At 34.0% G+C, this 20,106-nt stretch overlaps 2 protein-coding genes across 4 annotated transcripts; both read left to right on the top strand.

Annotated features, from left to right (window-relative positions):
* The first annotated feature begins 5,153 nt into the window (after positions 1 to 5,153).
* On the top strand, positions 5,154 to 10,332 carry LOC108210799 (uncharacterized). Of its 2 annotated transcripts, none has more exons than XM_017382214.2 (3): positions 5,154 to 5,372; positions 6,707 to 6,814; positions 9,808 to 10,332. In XM_017382214.2, the coding sequence occupies exons 1-3, from the start codon at positions 5,224 to 5,226 to the stop codon at positions 9,887 to 9,889; spliced, it is 339 nt and encodes a 112-aa protein (XP_017237703.1). In that variant the 5' UTR covers positions 5,154 to 5,223; the 3' UTR covers positions 9,890 to 10,332. The 2 variants fall into 2 exon arrangements, with proteins under 2 accessions (XP_017237703.1, XP_017237704.1); XM_017382215.2 differs by having other exon boundaries at positions 5,155 to 5,372; positions 6,707 to 6,829.
* Positions 10,333 to 14,375: 4,043 nt separating this feature from the next.
* Positions 14,376 to 18,533, top strand: LOC108214504 (WEB family protein At5g16730, chloroplastic). Of its 2 annotated transcripts, none has more exons than XM_017386520.2 (3): positions 14,376 to 14,766; positions 15,209 to 15,524; positions 15,727 to 18,533. In XM_017386520.2, the coding sequence occupies exons 1-3, from the start codon at positions 14,750 to 14,752 to the stop codon at positions 18,328 to 18,330; spliced, it is 2,937 nt and encodes a 978-aa protein (XP_017242009.1). In that variant the 5' UTR covers positions 14,376 to 14,749; the 3' UTR covers positions 18,331 to 18,533. The 2 variants fall into 2 exon arrangements, with proteins under 2 accessions (XP_017242009.1, XP_063944790.1); XM_064088720.1 differs by having other exon boundaries at positions 14,415 to 14,766; positions 15,730 to 18,533.
* Positions 18,534 to 20,106: the final 1,573 nt, after the last annotated feature.

Below are 20,106 nucleotides of genomic sequence, written 5' to 3'. Positions count from 1 at the left end.
ATATTTAATATCTATTTTATTTATTATCATTATATTTTTCTTTATATTAGATTGTTATATGGATAGTTCATATAAAATTAATATCTAATATAACTGGAATATGATGAGCCACAAATAATATTATTAAAGAAATTATATTATAAATTTACATCGATTTTAAATTTAGAGATGAGATTAATCTAAATAAATGTTATTGTATCCATATATGAACCCAATAAAAAATAAAATGAATCCACACTTGAACATATAGGTGTCTAACTTCATTTATTTTTTATCCTTCCGTATAAAAGTCATAAGATATGTATTATTAATGCTTTTTTTATATGTTTGCGTTTAATATTATAAATATACTCTGAAATTTTGTACCATATTAGTTGAGTTTCAACATAATCATTAAATTAGTAGTTTATTTAAAAAAATTAAAATCATATCAAATAAACATTTTTTTTCCGAATGAAAAAGACGGCTTGAAAACATTAAATATCTTTTACAATCATTCTCATATCTTTGTTTCATCTTCAATATTGTACTTGGTTACATAAGAGCTACAATCATTCTCATATCTTTGTTTCATCTTCAATATTGTACTTGGTTACATAAGAGCTTGTTCTGTAATTGAATTAAATATCAACTACATGTTTGAATCATTTTTTGGCTTGTGACTTTTAAACCACTTCTTTAAAATGATACGATTGATCTCAATTGCTGCACAAAACTCATCAATCTCTCTTTCATCATGCCCACTTAAAGTCCATCCCAACCTGTCTCCAAATAGGTTTAAATGAGTCTTTTGATCAGACGTAAGAGTTTTGTTGGATTCATCAAGGACCACTTTTTCATAATGCAAAATTGGAGCTTGAGCAGGATATGGCGGCGGTGGAGGGGGGTTCGTTGGAGGATAATGCACCTTTTCAGGAGGCACATAATTTTTGATATTGTGCAATGATTGATGACATTGACATACCTCACAAAATAAAGGAGAAATTTTAGATGGATGAAATTCATTACATATAACACTAAAATTATTGCTCGTTGACATGATAGTTAGCTATTGATAAAAGTGAGCATGTATATTATATTATATGCCATAATGAATATATATAGCGGAACAGATATGATCAGATTAATACAATATCTACCGGATACTAAAATAAATTTGATCGATATGATCCATAACTGATATTATGATATCTAAAAAATTTTTGTTAGGTAGCAATAATGATTTTTGTTGTAGCCAAACCTTGACAAGTCTAGATGGGCCGGATAAGTGTTTAGCTGGGCTGTGTATTGGAAAATGGATAAGTGACCTCATGCCTCTGTCGAGTGATAGGGATGCGACTTTTTACCAACTAGTTGCAATGTACTTGGCAAAGACCAAGACGTGAGCTGTGACGGTTTAAATAGATCCAGACGTTCCTTCCTATGATGTAAGCCTTCTAGGGGTGCGTCCTTAAAGAACTAGCCCCGTAAAGGTTGTAATCCTCTAAAATATGGAGTGAAGAAAACCCTCCCTCCGGGAAATGTCATGAAAATTCACCCCTCTGGGGATATGAAGACCTTTGGCATCCGGAGCCCATCCAGCGTGATCTACAACTCTCAATCTTGTATTCTGTCGAGTTATCCTTGTGCGAGGGTTTGAGGTGATCACGAGTCATAATGAAGGCCTCCGAGGCAGTATAAAAAATGGTCTTTTATCTTGATCCTACATTCTGGTAGGTTATCCTCATTGGAGGATTGAGATGGTCGTATGTCCCGATAGTTTAGGGAGAGACTTGTCCTGTACTGTGATGGGTTATCCTTACCGGGAGTAGGGACTCGTCCATACACATTAAGGATGAACATTTATAGCATTTACCTCACTCCCAGATACAATAAGAAGCGGTTAATGACAACTCTAATAGTTTTGGGTAATGTTGAATCTGTAACGTATCTAAATTAGGAGTGAGGTGTTGGGCCTCAATGTTAGGCCTTGATGGAGTAGGTTCTCCCTCTGAATCAATAAAGGACTCGTGAAAACTCTAGAAGACTTATGCATGCCATGAGGCACCACCTTGGCTATAGGTTCATCCACAAGAAACCTACTTCTAATCGACTCAGGTTTCTTGGCCTCCAAGAACTACATATAGTTTGATCCCTATAAAAATAGTGGGAGTAGGCACATTGAAGGGATCAAATGTTGAGAGTAAGAAAGCAACCTACAATACTTTGATCTCAGCCACCCATAAACACACAACCACCACACTCCGGCGGAGTTTCCGTCAAACGACCACCGCGATAGATCTTTGTTCCGGAGACGAATCTCATCTTTGTTGATTAACAAATCCCTCCATCAATAATTTTTTTAAAATTTAAACAATCAAATGCCTATACGCCTAAGAAAAATGCTAAAGTCTCAAATTATGTACTCCCTCTGTCCCTTTAATTCTTAACGTTTTTTTCCACTGCTCGACATGCACTCTAATGCACCCATAAAACATAGCTCTATAACTTTTTTCTAAAATTTTCTTTTTCTGAATAAAAATTTAAACATTGAATTTTTTATTCGGAAAAAAACATTTTTAAAATAAACTATAGAACTATACTTTATAGGAGTATTAAAGTGGGTGTCACGCTCCCGTCCCCCAATATTAAATATTGAGAGGGACGAAGGGAGTATAAGATAGCACGTGTCATATTTTTATTAGCAATTACTCAATTAATAATAATAGATCTCCAAGGTTAAATTAAAAGTGAATTTTTGAACTGAACACTATTGGATCTCACTGAGAGATCATTTTGTCTGTATAGTTTAGGTATCAGATTATCATGTGTGATTTTGTTCATTTCGAATTCATATATGATGTTTGGGTAAGAATTTTCAGACTCAAAACTCAGAGCCCTAAGAAATGAATTTTTTTGGTGAAGAGGTGAGTATGAAACATAGATTCAAAATGTATTTTTATTTTTCATTATTTTTATATTCATACAATTTCATGAAAGTATTTAGTATAAAATTAAATCAATGATCAAAATCTGTAAAACATAATTAAATTGATTAATGTTTTTTTTTTTTTGCCAGAAAATTGATTAATGTTTTAAGTTAATAAAAATTAAGAACCAGCAGAGGCGGACTTACTCTTAACTCTTAAGGGATTGGGGGCATGGCCCATAAATCAAATCTGGCCCAATGGTGTTATAGGAAAAAATATATATTGGTTTCATTAGACAAATAAATATGTTCCACTAATCCACACATCTAGAAGCTCATACTTAAGTTATGAGCATCTCCAAGGTAACAAAACCCTTAGTTAAATTGTCTACATGGCACTTAGGTGGCATCTAGGTGTCAATTTTTAGAGAATATGTAAAAATTTTGGACTCCAACCATGTTCCCCTTAGCAAAAATTATAGATAACCATATTTTGATGCTATATTTGCTGAACCAACAAACCTTTTAGGTATAATTTTAGCTATTATATTATGCATAATACCATTGGAGGGTAGACCTTCCCCTTAGGTAAAAATTTACATAATCATTATTTTATTATATTTTAGCTAACAGTTTTTGTTTTCACCCTTAGAGATGCTCTTATGATTTAAATAATACCTAACAAACCCATTTCATTGATGATTAAAGATAATAGGCAAGTCCAACATCCAAATAGTATTTAGAAGCCCAGTTAGCTAAGTTATAACAACAAGCCCATCTCATAAATGACTAAAAGTAACAAGTAAATCCAATAACTAAATTAATAATCAACTAGTGACTTTAAAATTGAAAAAATGTGAATAAAAAAAACCATATGTGCTCACGAAACTTGAATTCTAGGTCCGCTACTGCCTACTGATAACAATATAATATTTTCAATCAATAATCATTTCTTCTTTCAACCAAGCGCATTATACCAAAAAAGATAAATCAAACATGTACTACCAAATTAAACCACATTTGACATTTCTAATGTCAACCCAATACTCCCTCCGTCCCCCTGAGTTGTATACATTGGGGGACGGGGACGCGGCACGGACTTTAATGCTCCTGTAAAGTGTAGTTGTGTAATTTATTTTTAAAATTTTCTTTTTCTGAATTAAAGTTTGGATGTTATATTTTTATTCAGAAAAAGAAAATCTCAAAAATAAGTTACGGAACTATATTTTATAAGAGCATTGAAATGCGTGTCGAGCAGTTGAAAAGAAACGTATACAATTAAATGGTACAGAGGGAGTACCAATTTACAAACCAAACAATCACATAATAATTCTTAAAGTTAAAATTAGTAAACTGTGGAGTTTTGAAATGTATGTATCTATGTATTTTGATATGTAAATGGCTTAACTTTGGTCACTCTTTTTCACATATGGGGCATAAAAGACTATAAAAATAATTAATGATAATCAACCTTTCATTTTTGCTCTTAATTAATGACACCCACTCACACACACTAAAAATTATATATCAAACATAACACTATACACATAGGTTTATTAATGTTTGAACTAATATATTTTTATTTAACTCCTAACTATATGTTTCTAATAATTAGACATGTTAAAATAAATTTAGATATAAATAGATCTAAGGATGTGTTGATTATAGTGTTTTTTTCTTTTACTTGCAACAAAAATCTCAAAAATAAAAATCTCCCCATCATCAAAATTCTTGCTACTATCTAAGTAGTTATCACTACTAAATTTCATATATGTAATGTTGCTATCACTCACATAAATAATTATTGATGGCATGAAAGAACTAGTATCAATATTAACATCAAGTCTTTTATTTCTTACAACCTCGAAGTATAAAGAATAGATTGGTGATTTTATCATCAATGATCCGATAAATAATTGAAATTATATAACAAATATGAGAGAGAACAACCCAAAATTTTAAATTTTTCAATGACTATCATAAACATCTAATTTGTGTCTCTTATTTCTTTAAAAAAAAAAAAATAACCATTATGAGAATGGATATTACAGTTTTTTATCCTGAAAATGACGTGTCAATTTTTAAAGAAAATATAAAAAATCTTGCATGATATCTTGATTTTAATAATAATGTGTATCGGAATGGTATTTTTAAAATCTATTCGAATCAAATAATTTTCTTTAAAAAAAATAATATTTTTTTATCTTCTTTCAAAAAATGGTAAGTTTGTCAAAAAAACTGAAAAATTGGTATTTTTGGCCTGCAAAAATCAGCACCATATTCTGGCTTCACTTCACAGTAGCGAGAACTCGGAAATGGAGAACACAGGCAAAACAGAGGAACAAGTAAAGAGTAGAGTTTGCAAGAGGTGCAAAACGAGCTACAACCCTTCATCAAACGACGCTTCTTCTTGCCGTTTTCATCCTTCGTTCTTTGTTTGTCGTCGTCACGATGATCAAAAAAGGTCCCCCTTTTTCTTATATATACATGATGATCTACTGGTCCGAATTTGATACTTTGAAATTGAATTTGTGAATATGGGTTCCTATTTTGAACACCCAAAATTGCGTAATTTGGCTGTATTTTGGATAATCGGACAAACGGATTTTCTAGTGTGTGCCATTGATACACGCTAATAACCATTTTTTAGTTAGGCAGCGGTATTCTATTGGTTCTAATTCCATTGCCCCATGCACAAAAATCTCCATCAATCAAAATCTTTCGCCTAATATAAAGTAGTCGTCCTTGGATAAATGAATAGCCTTGCAACCCCCGAAAAATTGTGTTCATTTATCGAGGTTGAAAATACAGCCGTACTTATTGTGGTTTACTTTGTTCATCTATCGCATATTTATTTATCGAGATTCTAGTGTAGATCACAATTTAAGAGAGACAACCGAGAATAAATCATGTAATTGTACAAGCAATGTCTTGAAGTGTTGTAAGAACTATTTGTTTTTTAGTTATGCTCGAGGGGCATTTGATAGGTTCAGGTGGTTGTAGGTTTTGTTTTAGAAATATTGAAATCATTGTTAGCTGGATTAATAATATTGGAAGATCATGTATGGACTGGTCTATGGTAAGCCAATTGGGAATTTTTGAGGCGTAAAAGAATGACTACTTGATCCTTTACAAAGTTAAACAGTTTTAATTTCGTCAGTTTAATTTATTTCATGGGGATTAATTAAGTGAACTAAAAGATGATAAGTGAAGGACTTACGGACTATATTAATTATTGTTATAAAATTAAGTACGGTAAAAAAAGAGTGAAAAGACAACCCTTAATAATAACCCTGTTTAATAAACACATTTTTTAAGTGATACTTATGAGATCTTCATGTGGTTTTAAATCATATGTGATATATAGGTTTAGGGTTTTTGGTAGAGGGGATTGACCATGAAGTCTAATCTGTACCAAGACACTTTCTGGTATTGAAAAAATTACTAGTGGTTTGTACTTGGAACTTGGCATTCGTTGCACCAGAAAATCCTGCTGTGTGTGCTCGTATTGAAAATAGTGTTGCCTTTTCTGTTTTCTCTTATATGTTTGAGAAATTATATTCCGATAAGTGCTAGAGTTATTATTCAGGGAGAGGATTTGAGATAACTAGTTCTCAAGAATGAATTGAGTGATAATTGATTAAGTGCATATTTTACCCTCCCGTCATCCCAAGCTCTTGTATGTGCTTGTTTAAGAAGTATTTGTTTGTACATTCTACCTATTTAAAAAAAAATTAGTCGTGCCAAGTAATTGAAAATTTAGTTAAATGATGATTTTTGTGTTATACTTTTTTCAAGGTACTATGAATTGGGACCTGATGATCCTCCTTATGCTGCAAAGTTCTATGATTGTTGTGGAGCAGAGGATCCAGAGGCATTGGGCTGCACTACAAGTTTCCATATTTCGTATGACGACAATTAGTGAAGTTCTACACTATCTTCATCGTTTGAATTTTGCCTGTAAATTGATCATGCATCAATACAATACTTAGCTTGGAATATAATAAAAATTTCTAGCCTGTTATGCACTAAATGGAATGAGTGGTCTTGCCAGGTCATTTTGATATTAATGGTTATGTTGTGAAAGCTGTAATGTAGATTTAAAACTTAGAACTTTGTGCATGCTGCAGAGTGCAGAATTTGGCAAATCATTTCTTGATGTGTGCTTATGATAAATCCTGTATACATATTTTTCCATTCATGATGTTAGTTTCATGTGCATGAGAGAACTGCTTCCTTAATACTCATATCGAGGACTTCTACTGTTTTAGCTGTAGCCTGTTTTCATCATGTTATTTTTCGATGTGTTAGGTTTTTTTTTTTTTTTTTTTTTTTGGGGGGGGGGGGGGGGGGGGGGTTGTAGTTATAAATTAATCTTATATCATTATAGTTGCAAGAATAACTCTGCTTTTTAAGACTATGGCACAATATCTAGCTAACCCGTTGAGTGCAGGTAATTATGAAGCGCATACACTTCTCGTTCACCATTTGACACATATTATTATATTCAGACCAATTTTTAGTCCAATTAGCCATACCCATTATAGTTGCAAGAATAACTATGCTTTTTAAAACTATGGCACAATACCTAGCTAACCCGTTGAGTGCAGATAATTATGAAGCACAAGATAATTATGAAGCACATACCCTTCTCGTTCACCACTTGACACATATTATTATATTCAGGCCAATTTTAGTCCAATTAGCTATACCTCCACCATTTCATATCCGGAATATATAATTCACAAACAGCTGCTGTCTCTCTTTTTTCTTCTTGGGTGAAGCTGGTGTCTCTCAGTTGTCTAAAAGTTGGACCAGTATGTCATTGTGTAAATCTGTTCTTGCATGTGTATATTTCTTTAATATGCGGTTATGAATTTATGATCAAGATTAAGATTAAGGAGTCCCATTCAAATCCTTAATGCCTAGCCTTTTGCAAGCTCAAGGGAAAGGGACCGAGTGGCACCCTTAAAGATCCTGTTAGGCAGGGAGTGTTTGCACAGAGACTGTGTTTGGCGCATGTTGGCCAACATAGCCATAGTCTCAAGCTTCTAGGGCATTCTCCTTGTCTTAATTGCCATTTGAAATTCGTTAAAGAGGTTACACGATAACACCTTTAATAATAGTGGTAGTAATAACAATAGGGGCAGGATATTGTATTTTTAATACTATTATTTGAATGCCTGGTACATATTCTCTAAATTCTTAAAAACAGAGATGTGAGTTTATAATTTTATAGAACCTTAAAGAACTTATTCAGATTGAATACTATAATATCTGAATGAGAAAATATGATAATAATTAAAAAGGAGTGTTATTTATACATTTTCTCCTTATGAAATTGAAATTAGAGATTGTATTGAGATTTAAGAGGACCTGGTTGATGATACAAAACAATGGATTAACGGTCTTAGACCTTTGTTTAGACAATCTAATGCTGATCAGCAGAAGCCTAGACAAATTGTGAGCAGAAACCGGTAAATATGAAATTGAGAGCTTACTGGGGAAACTAAGTTGCAAATCTATACTCGAGAGAATGAGGAAATTTTATAGGTAAAGGCATGGAATTTTCAGGTCGAAGTGTATATGGGAAGAGGAGACCTGAAAATCAGAGTCACCACACTAGAATTTATAGAATCTTGCACAATACAATTCTATAGAGGAGTGCAATACATTAGTATGTGAAGGGAGTTGATGCTTTTGCTAAAGCTACAATTTAAAAGGAAAGCCAAAATGGAACAAGAACAAGTTAAAAGAAGATGAGATGGCGGTATTCTTAACTCAGGGAAAAAATTATTAGTATTAGATTTGGGAGAACTCTTGACTATAACTTCCTAGTCTCTTAATTCTTTGAATTTAGCGCACAGGGGAGGTTAAAGAATCAGGTATTGCATAGATGGCTTTTTCATCCTGAACTGAAAGGTAGGGAAACATAATGTGCTTTGTTTAAATTAGAAAGCCCATGTAAAGCTCTCTCATCTGGTGCGTGATCATGACATAACTCTCAGAAGAAGCCCAGCTAACTCCGTCCCAGCAGCTGCAGTAAGGGGTCAGGGGCAGGTATTAGCATGTTGTTTATTAGAATCTGAAGTAAAGAGCACGTTGTTCGTTAGAACATGTAATAGTCGTTGTCTGGACATACAAGTCACAGCCAGCGGCAAGCTGAGTGCGGTCCTTGTGGAGCTACTAGCAACTTTCACCTCCTCTACTGCACAAGTTTATAAGAACTTCATGACAGAAATCTAGAGGGCAAAGGCAGTTCACAATGAACAAGCTAAGTTAGAAGAAGAAAAAACCTTTGCTCCTCAAGTCAGAAATTTGGTTGCAAGACAAGGGTACTTGCAATAGTAGTCCACACTCCACATAAGTCCTTAGTTCTTAGATATTCATAGGAAACTAAGCATGTAAGTGGGGTTCAGACTTCTGATAACCAAATTTGTATCATGATACCTGTGAGCTTCCCAATTCTTTTGTTCAGAACTGGAAGAACACTATTTCGATAATTGTATTATCTTTTGAGGGTCCTGGCCCCGCCTCCCCGGCATGTATATGCTGGGGAGGGTTTATCTACCCTACAGTTTTATAGCCGCTGGATGATGTATTTAATAGCCAGGATTATAACAAATTTTTGTGACGTCCCGCGCTTTCCCCCCGCTAAATAGGTAAAATACTCATTTCGGTCGTCTAGCTAAAAAAACTGCAGAACAGAAAATTAATCATTTTAGTTGTCCGGCAAGACGTAACAGAAATTTGTTATAATCCCGACCGTTCGAGACATCATCCAACGATTATAAAAGTGTAGGTTGAATAAACTCTTGCCAGCATATAAATGCTCGGGACCATGACCCATCTTTTGATATCATCTCTTGCTTATTAGTTTTCATGCTATATTTGTGCAGGAATATCTTGGCTGCAGGGAAGAAAATTTTCACCTTTTTCAAGTTCTTCGAAAGTATTGAGAGCATTGAAAAATGTACTTGAATGTGTTTTTTGTCATTAAAGTTTAATTTCTTTGTCGTGTCTAAGTGATGATTTAGAAATTAGAGGTGCAAGTTTTATATTGTTGCCAGAGATGCACCGATTCCAAAACTATGTACTTGTGTTGATTCCCCGATACACCTACTCTCCGAGGTATAGAGGCTGTTTCCGAGAAAACCCGAGAATAACAAATATTACGAAGCACAAGATTCGGAGATTCAAAGAAGATGCCCGGAACGAGCCTCCAAGTGGAGTATATGTAATATCTGTAAGTTCCATCTGTGAATATTTAGTACTATTATCTAACTGTGGAACCCAATCATTCACTCTGATCTCTGAGGCTGGCCTTATCTGTCACACCTTTTGCATCCCCCATGTCTACAATTTATAATGTGGGAGGGTCCTATTTACAGCTGCTTATTGAAACCTTCTGTTTTTTCTTTAAATTGGCACTCTAGTGTGTATCTGAGCTGGCCACTGAGTTGGACCTCTCTGTGATTGTCAATGTGTGTATTCATGCACATGTGTGTGTGTTTCAGTGTGTAGGTGCTAATCACATTAATTCTTACTTTAATTTTAATTTTGTAATGTGTGTATTACAAGACGGACAAAGCACAAATTTTGTAATCTGAAATCATCATTGAGATTAACAAGTTGTGTTATCTCAATCACGAATAGTGCATACTTTTCTGTGCAACCAGCCCGGGAGTAATTTGTTTTTAAAATTTTCTTTTTTAATAAAATTTAATATTTAAATTTTTATTTTGGAAAAAATTGATATCTTATTAGAACATTTAAATGCGTGTCGAGTATTGAAAAATACGTATAAAATTGAATGTAACAGAAGATTAAAGACTCTAGTACAAAATTTTGGAAATTCTAAAATAATTTGAATTGATACTCTTCTTTTTTTTTTTTTTTGTCAGGGATCTACATACTCGTAGATGAGTTGTATCATAGATACAATAAGCCGCTTCAGGGAATACTTTCATTCAATAAAGTTTATCATCTAATCGAAAGATACGCAAAGATATCTCCGGACGTTTAGATAATAAGACTTTAAAGTCCGAAAAGAAAACCCGTAAAGTCTTTTTCCAAGTTCCTGATAATCAAAGTAAACAAAAAGAAATATAAGAATGATAAATTAAGTAAAAAATATGTGGGGGGAACTAAAACCAATTATGACATATAATTCCTAAACAAAAAAACATAATAAAATAACAACTTATTCAAACGTAAGAGTATAATTAGGAACTATAAAAATATGATACAAATGAAAAGTTATAATGTCTAACCAAAGTAAGAACTTTGGTTAGACACACAATACCACAGAAACATACTAAATACTAATCTATCCTTTTGAGGACAAAAATACATAAACTAAAATTTAAATTTTTTGTTAGGATAAGAGATCTCTTTGGTTAGATTTCTAATAACATAATACATAATAAAAATAAATCTCACCAGAAAATAACTGACAAATAATATTAATTAATATTTAAAAATAATAAAGAAAATATAATATAAATTTGGGAAAATATTTAAGATATACCTACACATATACAAGGAAAAATCTAGGGAAACAAATAAAACAAGATTATAGCTAATAATTATTATCAACACAATTTGAATTTGGTATACGCCAATCAATCAATCAGCTCTTAAAGGCACAATAATACCTTATCAAGGCACAATAAAATCATCTTAAATGATCCCCATGAATTATGAAATTCAGGTACAATAATCACCAATAAAGATACTATCAACAATTAATCTTGTAATGAACACACAAAAAATCGAATCAAAACATTTAGTGAAAATTCAAATTTTAAAGATAAACAAATTAAGAGAGTCAACTTGTCATTTAAAAAACTAAAATCATGATCAATAAATACTACTATTGAAAACAAGTATATCCAAAATTATAAAATTAAAACTAAATTTATGCAAGAAGTCAATCCGAATAAACTAACTTCAACAACGCGCATTAATTGCGTCACCACTACACCACCATCGCCACCATCCATCCAAGAACGACAAATTAACATCCGGGACACTGAGCATACATAACACGTAAAATGAAACTAATCATATAGTATAAGATTGAATACACATATCCAATCTCTTCAAATTCGGACAAAATAGATAAAACGAAAATAAAAATCGAAACAGAAACATAACAATCTAAACAAGAAGGATTCAATTACACAATTTTACCTAATCATAAAAAAATAAAATATGAACCACATCACAATAATATATATATTGTAAATCACTCAATCATCACATAATCATAAACATGAAGATCTGTGTTCTGAAAAGATCACACCTGTTTTTTCGATCTCAGTCATGAACAAATTTGAAAAGAAGGAATCTTCAGTGACAATTAACAAATCGATCAGAACAACGATCAACATCGACATCTTTAAAAGATGAAAATACACGTCGGGAGCGATTTCTTGAGCCATGATCATAATCATGCCGATTAGCGAATATATTGCAAACCAGACCAAGTGTAGGTGGTTTGGTTGTAGATGAGAGAGGGAGTGTCGCCGTAAACGACGGCGGCTCTTTCCAAGAAGGAGAGTGGGGTGAACGGCGACGAGTTGGCCGGATTTGAATTCAACTCATTCATTTTTGTTGTGCAGTGGTAACTTTTCAATAGCCATTAATACATATAAAACATAACAAATTACAGCAAACTAAAATAATAAACAGCCAGCATCAACGATATAGATTGATAATTAACAGTAATTGAAGAGGATAATAAGAAGTGATGAGGAATATACATACAGGTGAAGCATGTGAAGATGATTCTGCAGGGACGTCCATTTTTACTGTCTTCTTCGGCTGCACTGGTTTATGTTTATCATCATCTTTGTGATTAGAAGACCAATAAAATGCACATATGTGATTATATAAATATTTATGGTGTTCGAAATAGTCGACCATTACATGCGAGGGATGAAAGGGTGATTCTTAATTGATACTCCATCCGTCCCACCCATTTCTTTACACTTTCTTTTTTTTGGATGTCCCATCCAATTCTTTACATTTCAAAACTTACCAAAAATAGTCCATGGGTCCCACCACTTCCTCACTTTTTCTTTCCTTTTCACACTACTTTTACTCCACTATCTTCTTTTTATACATTAAAAGTCAACGGATCCCACCACTTCACTCACTTTTCATTCTCTTTTTCAATACTTTATACATATTCCTTAACCTCCGTGCCCAACCCATTCGATAAGAATTGGGAGGGACGGAGGGAGTACTCTTCTTATATCTATATATCGATATGTAATCTTGCAATTAATATCAACATGTTTGTGAATCGAATTAAATTTGAACCAGAGTTTTTTTTAAGCCGAGGGACGAGCTCTTTACGGCCTACCTGTGACCTAAATACAATCAATAATTATTACGATTTTATTATTAGAAAAATGCCAGGTAGTACTGTGAGAGAATAATTGCAATATAGAAGGAAACGTATCTCAACTCTCACCTAATATCGTGTTAAACATTTCGAGTTCGTGATTCTTGAACAGAAAAAAAGTAGCAGGTGAAACGTACTTATAAATATATAGTTGGCCGGTCCTTTTCCAACCATTTATTCTTCTAATTTACCTTGTTTGTTGTTGATTAATTTATTAATAAAAAATGGCGGAAGATAACAAACGCATTAACAAGGCCATGTTTGCATCCATTTATGCGAGGAAAATGTGGTTGTCTAATTCTTTTTCGAGTCAAGTCGCTTGTTTTAGATTTGGTTCGATCTTCTAAACACCCCCACCTTGTTCCTCGGGATTCACAATAATAATTCAAAATTTCAAATTGTGACGGCAGAAATCCGAATTTTAAACTAATTCATATATATACAAATTTTATTGGAGATTTTTTGATAAATCAAATTTTTTAGTTAAATTTGAATGTAATCACTAATTCATGAATATTCCAATTTTATTCGAGATTTTTTCGATAAATCAAAGATTTTTAGTTTATTCGGAATGTAATCAGTAAAATATATTTTTTTAAAATTAATCATATTTTTTTCAATAAATCAGAAAATCTTAAAATACTAATTCAAATTATTACAAAAATAAATTTGAATTAATCGGATGATAATCATGGAATACATTTTAAAATATAACATATACAGGATTAAAGTAGAAACCTTTGTTTTTATAAACACCAAATTTTAATACATATATCAATAGTAAAATTCTAAAAATGGGTTAATATGATTATATATTAGAATGAGTGTTCCAAAATCAGAAGTTTATCGAGTCCATTTAATCGGGTACTAGACCGAGAAATGAATAATAGCAAATTTGATCAAATAATCGGATTATCATAAAGCAATCAAATCAGGGCGATTTTTTTTAAAAAAAAACCACTTACAAAAATCATCCGAAATGAATTTTAAGGAAAAAATGTAAGAAAATCTGGGGGGCTATAATTGTACATTGACATAAAAAGTTGACAGAGATGTAGAGAGGGAGAGGAAAGAGACACATTAAAGTGATATTGTGGTCACTCTCAACAGTTCACAAGCCAAAGAAAATACACTAAACTCCATCTCTACACATTCTACTGCAACTCTGCTGCTGCTTCTGCTTCTGCTTCTCCTTCCATTCTCTTTATTTGTTCTTGACAAAACACACAAACCCTTGTATTTATTTAAAAATCTTGAAAGCCCAAAAAGTTTTTAGCCTAAGATTTTACACACAGCTACAATAATGTTGATGTATGTCTACATTATTTTATAATAAAATATACACACTACTATTTCAGTAGCCACTCTTTGTTTTTTACTACTTCTCTCATCCACCCCAAGCTTTGCATTTGCTCTCTACTGCAGCCATGGCTACCAAATCCAAGTATTTCATTGATCTCTTTGTCTTGATCTAAAGATGTTTGATTTGTGTGTATTTGCATTTTTTGTTTTGTGGGTTGGGTTTTTTTTGATTGATTTGTGTTAAAGTTTCAATCTTGCTGCTATTTTGTGTGTTTTTTGTAATGGGGTTTGGATTTTGATTGTTTTGGGCTGAATCTTGATGACCCTTTTGATGAATTGTGTTGGAAGTTGTGGTTTTGTGATTGTATAGTGTGGATCTAGCTGTATTGATTGAATTTCAAGTGTGTGTGTAGTAATTATGCGTTTTAGTTGTTAATTTTGTGATAAAGTTTCCACCTCTAGGGTGTTTTTGTATGTGATTGTTGCAGGTTATGGTTGATTAGTAATGACATGGATTATGAGTGTAGATTCTTGCATTCTTTGTGTTAAGATGGATTGTATCTTTGTTGATGTGATCATGGCAGGTTGAACAAATTATCCGAAACTCCGAATAATAAAGCATCTACAGAAACTGTCAATACCAAAGCATCTGCAGGAACTCCCAATGCCAAAGCAACTACAGGAAATCCTATTAGCAAAGCTTCTAATGTGACTCCCAACAGCAAAGGATCACCAGCAACTACTAGGATTCCTAAATCGAGCCGTGGAGTTGCGAAATCTGAGACAAATTCGCCATCTCCCCTTCAAAGTTCACGCCTCTCTGTGGATAGTTCTCCAAGATCTGTCACTTCAAAGCCCTCGGTGGATCGGCGATCGCCAAAAATTAGTACCACTCCTGATGTAAGTTTTGGCTAAAGCATTGCTCTTTGAGTTTTTAAGTGTATCTGATAAACATTAATGCAATAGATGACCACGTAGTATCAGTATGATTGCATATATTTTTGGTGTCATACAGTCCTTGCAAGTGTAATTAGCATGTTTGGACATTTGAAAGTGGTATATGATCTGATTTTTATTGACATTATATATTTTCTTACTTTAGAAGCAATCGACACGGCTGTCGAAGGGATCGGAAGTACAAGCTCAACTAAATCTTGTCCAAGAAGACCTGAAGAAGGCAAATGAGAAGTTAGCAGAGGTTGAGGAAGAAAAAGAGCAAGTAATTGATGAGTTGAAAGAAGCTCAGAGGTTAGCTGAGGAAGCTAATGAAAAACTCACAGAAGCTCTGGTTGCTCAAAAGCGAGCAGAAGAGGAGTCTGAGATCGAGAAGTTTCGTGCTCTTGAAATGGAACAGGCAGGCATTGATGCAAGTCAAAAGAAGGATGACGAATGGAAGACGGAGCTTGAAGATGTGAAGAACCAGCATGCATTAGATGTTTCTGCTCTTCTATCTGCCAATCAGGAACTCCAAAAGGTGAAGCAAGAACTTGCAATGACTACTGATGCAAAACATCAGGCACTTTCCCACGCTGATGAAGCAACTAAGATTGCTGAAATTCACATGCAGAAGGTAGAGACTATGACAGCTGAGTTAGCCCAGTTGAAGGCTCTGCTTGATTGCAGGAACGAGTCAGTTGCTGAAAATAATGACAATACAGTCTTGGAGCTGAAATCAACTATAGAGACATTAAAACAAGAACTAGAGAAAGCAAAAGATTTTGAATCTGAGGCCAATAATTACAGTAAAATGGTGCTGCAGCTTAAATCAGAGATAGATGCATTGAAAGAAGAACTTCAGAAAGCAGATGCTTTTTATGATGAGAAGCTGGCAAAAACAGAGGCTGCTGTAGAGCAACTAAATGTTGAGCTGGAGACTGCAAAAATTGCCGAAGCTTCTGCGAATGGGAAAGTAAAAGACTATGAGGTGAAGGCTAGCAATCAAAGAAATATCGCGGCGGAGCTTAAATCGGAGATAGAGACACTGAAACAACAACTTGAGAAAGCAAATGAACACGAGGAGAAGGTAGTGGAAGCTGAAGCAGCAATAGAGCAACTAAACGTAGAGCTTGAGGCTGCAAGAATGGCTGAATCTTATGCGCATAATTTGCTCGAAGAGTGGCAGAAAAGGGTTAAAGAATTAGAGATCAATGCTGAACAAGCAAACCGTCTAGAAAAATCTGCATCAGAGTCTTTGGACTCAATCATGCAACAACTAGAGGAAAGTAATGATTTGTTGCATGATGCAGAATCTGAAATTGCTTCTCTTAAAGAAAAAGTGGGTTTATTGGAAATGTCAATAGGATCACAGAGAGGTGATCTTGAGGTTTCCGAGCGAAATATTTATATGGCCAAGGAACAAGCATCTGAAATGGCAAAGGAGATTGAATCTCTAAAGAATGAGCTTGATACTGTGAAGGATGAGAAAATTCAGGCTTTGAACAATGAAAAGCTTGCTGCCGATAGTGTTCAGACGCTGCTAGAAGAGAGAAATAAAATAATAAATGAGTTGGAAAAATTTAGGAAAGAAGAAGAGAAAAGTAAGAAAGCAATGGAGAGTTTAGCTTCAGCATTACATGAAGTTTCTTTAGAAGCTAGAGAAGCAAAAGAAAAACTCTTGTCTAGTCAAGATGAACATGAAAATCTTGAAACCCAGGTAGAAAATTTAAAGCTGGTTTTAAGGGCATCGAATGAGAAATATGAGAGTATGCTTGATGATGCAAAGCATGAGATTGATGTTCTTACCAATTTGATCCAAAAGGCCGAGCAAGATAAGCAGGCTGCCAAGGCTGATAGGGAGCAAAGAGAGCTTCATTTGATGGACTGCCTCTATAAATCTGAAGAAGAAAGCTCTTCAATGACAAAAGAAGTTAGCAAGCTAGTCATGTCACTAAAAGAAGCTGAGAGTGAAGCTTCCAAAGCGAAGGAAGAAGAAGCTCAGGTAAAGAACACCCTAGCTGAAGCTGACTCTGAGATAAAGTATCTCAAGGAAGTTCTTGGGGAAGCAAAAGCTGAAAGCATGAGACTGAAAGAGAGTTTGATGGACAAAGAAACTGAACTGCAGAATGTTATTCAAGAGAATGAAGAACTTCAGAGTAAAGAATCGGCTTCTCTGAATAAGATCAAAGAATTGTCGAAATTGCTAGAAGAAGCTACAATTAGAAAACAAGCTGAAGAGAATGGTGATCTTACAGACAGTGAAAAGGAATATGATATGCTCCCAAAGGTAGTAGAATTCTCTGAACAAAATGGACATAGAAAGGAAGAGAATACCAAATTAGAGCTGCCACATGTTCCAGAACTTGTAAAAGATATACCTCTGGAGGAGAGTAATGTCTTGTATGTCAAGGCAGTTGATTCTGATGCTGAAGCTGTGGATTTGGATGGAAAGTTTAAAGCGAATGAAATTAAAGAGAAGGACGATGATAATTCAGTGGAAGTTGAATTTAAGATGTGGGAAAGCTGCAAGATTGAGGATAATGATTTTTTGGAGCCAACAGAGAAGGAATCCGTTGAGGAAGTTGACACAAAGACAGAGAATGATACCTCTGACCAGTTTAATGGATTGTCTTCAACCGAAGATCCTTCAGTACTTCTGGAGAATGGTGGAAGCTCACCGACAAAAGAACATAGTCACAAGAAAAAGAAGCCTTTGCTCCACAAATTTGGGAGCTTATTGAAAAAGAAGAGTCCTAGCAGCCAGAAGTAAAGCAGACCAGCTACGGCTTGGTATTATGCCTTTGTTAGAGATGTATATTGGCTATATCTTGGATCTGATTGTGTTTATTAAATTACATGTTTTCCATTTCTTGTTTGCAGAACTGGAAAGAACTTTACCAAGATGCTTATATTTTTTTTTGTTCCTGTTCTTGGAATATCTTGTATGTGGTGAAGATTGTATTTACTCTTTCATTCTTTTTTCCGTTTCTTGCTATTTAATAGTTCATATAGTGGGGTGGCAGCATGAGAATTGTGAATCTTAATCTAATGTGCTTTCATCAGTTTGACATGAAAAGATTATTTTTCAAATCTGTGTTCTGATATTATTTTACTCCATTCCGTTTTATTCAACTTTTGCTGCAAAGTTCAGTTGCAAGGTCCTACGGAAATGATGCAATATATATATCTGTTTTTGTTTGTTTAATGATGGTTAATTGGCTGAGTCTTGTAGTTACCAAATATGTGCATGGACTGCAGCTTAAATTCTTCTCCTCGTCAGGCTCTAAAATTTACTGATTCTACATACTCTGCATCTCGAAGTTTCCTTTGCTTGAACCTTTCCAGGGATATTAGCTTTATGCTCGAACCCTGACTGAATTTAACTCTCTTAAAGTTTGAACACTTCTTTACGGATGTTCAAACTAAGACAAACGTCCACACCACTACCAGTTAGTAATGTTTCAGATTATTAGTTAGCCACTCTGTCGGTTTAGATTTGTATGATGTTGGTATGTAATTATGTATACTCTGTAGTTTTGCAAGTTCTTTATATTATCTCATGAATCATTAAAATTTATTTGTATAGAGATTGTCTGAAAATATATAAAGTTATTAACTCGATAATCTTTGCGGTGTGACTAAGTTTTCTTTGCCAAACGAACTCTCTATTTTTATCTGAGTTGAGATAAGATGTGCCTACCGAGTTGAGGATCTACTTGCATCTTGTCTTGTACTTGTCAGTTTTCATGAATGCCTGCCAATCCCATGATCATTTGTCTGGATAAATTTGTATATGTGCTTATGAATATCAAAGTTTATTGAGTGCAGGCCTGGGGAAAAAACTTATGGCGGGCTTATTATTCCTGATGCTGATATAAGTACCCAGAGAAATAGTAATGTACTTGTTTCCATGAGGTAATTGAGGTGGCCTCCCTTAATTGTCTCAGTTGCGATTTATTGAATTGACCATCTTCGAGTGTGTCGTAATTTACATGATGGCTTTTGTTTCGATTGATGCAGATTGGAATCATGCTTGTACTGGTGGTAGTAAGCACAAAGAGAAGTGGCTTCCCGACACTGTAAGTTATATTTTCTTTCATTATCACGACCCTGTATGTTATATGCACAGCTCACACACTTCTCTTGTGTTTTGTTGAGCAAAAAGATAGTAAACCAAGTGAAATAATTCTGTTCGATATGCTTCCTTGATATTGTTGATAATGTGAGGAAGAAAGAGTGCTTCCGCTCTTGTGCTTCCCATAAAGCAGAGGAGTTATAAATAAGAATTGTCGCAGATGTACTTGTTTTTTCTAATGTCACTGTGTGTAACATAAGATACGGTTTTCACCAATTAGAACCCAAAAAAATCTTGTAAATATTTTTCTCATTATAGACATATTGATTTTTGTTATGTGAGAGGGATTGTGATACACACATACAAACTATACACATTAGGGGTGGGGATAAAAACAAGCCTACACACACATATACCAGTATTAGTCGTGTATTGCCATACTTAATGCTATATCATGAAATCCCAGAGCCT

Source organism: Daucus carota, chromosome 3, assembly GCF_001625215.2.
Source record: "Daucus carota subsp. sativus chromosome 3, DH1 v3.0, whole genome shotgun sequence".
NCBI classification, from domain to species: domain Eukaryota; kingdom Viridiplantae; phylum Streptophyta; class Magnoliopsida; order Apiales; family Apiaceae; genus Daucus; species Daucus carota.
This window is presented reverse-complemented; position numbering and strand designations above follow the sequence as displayed.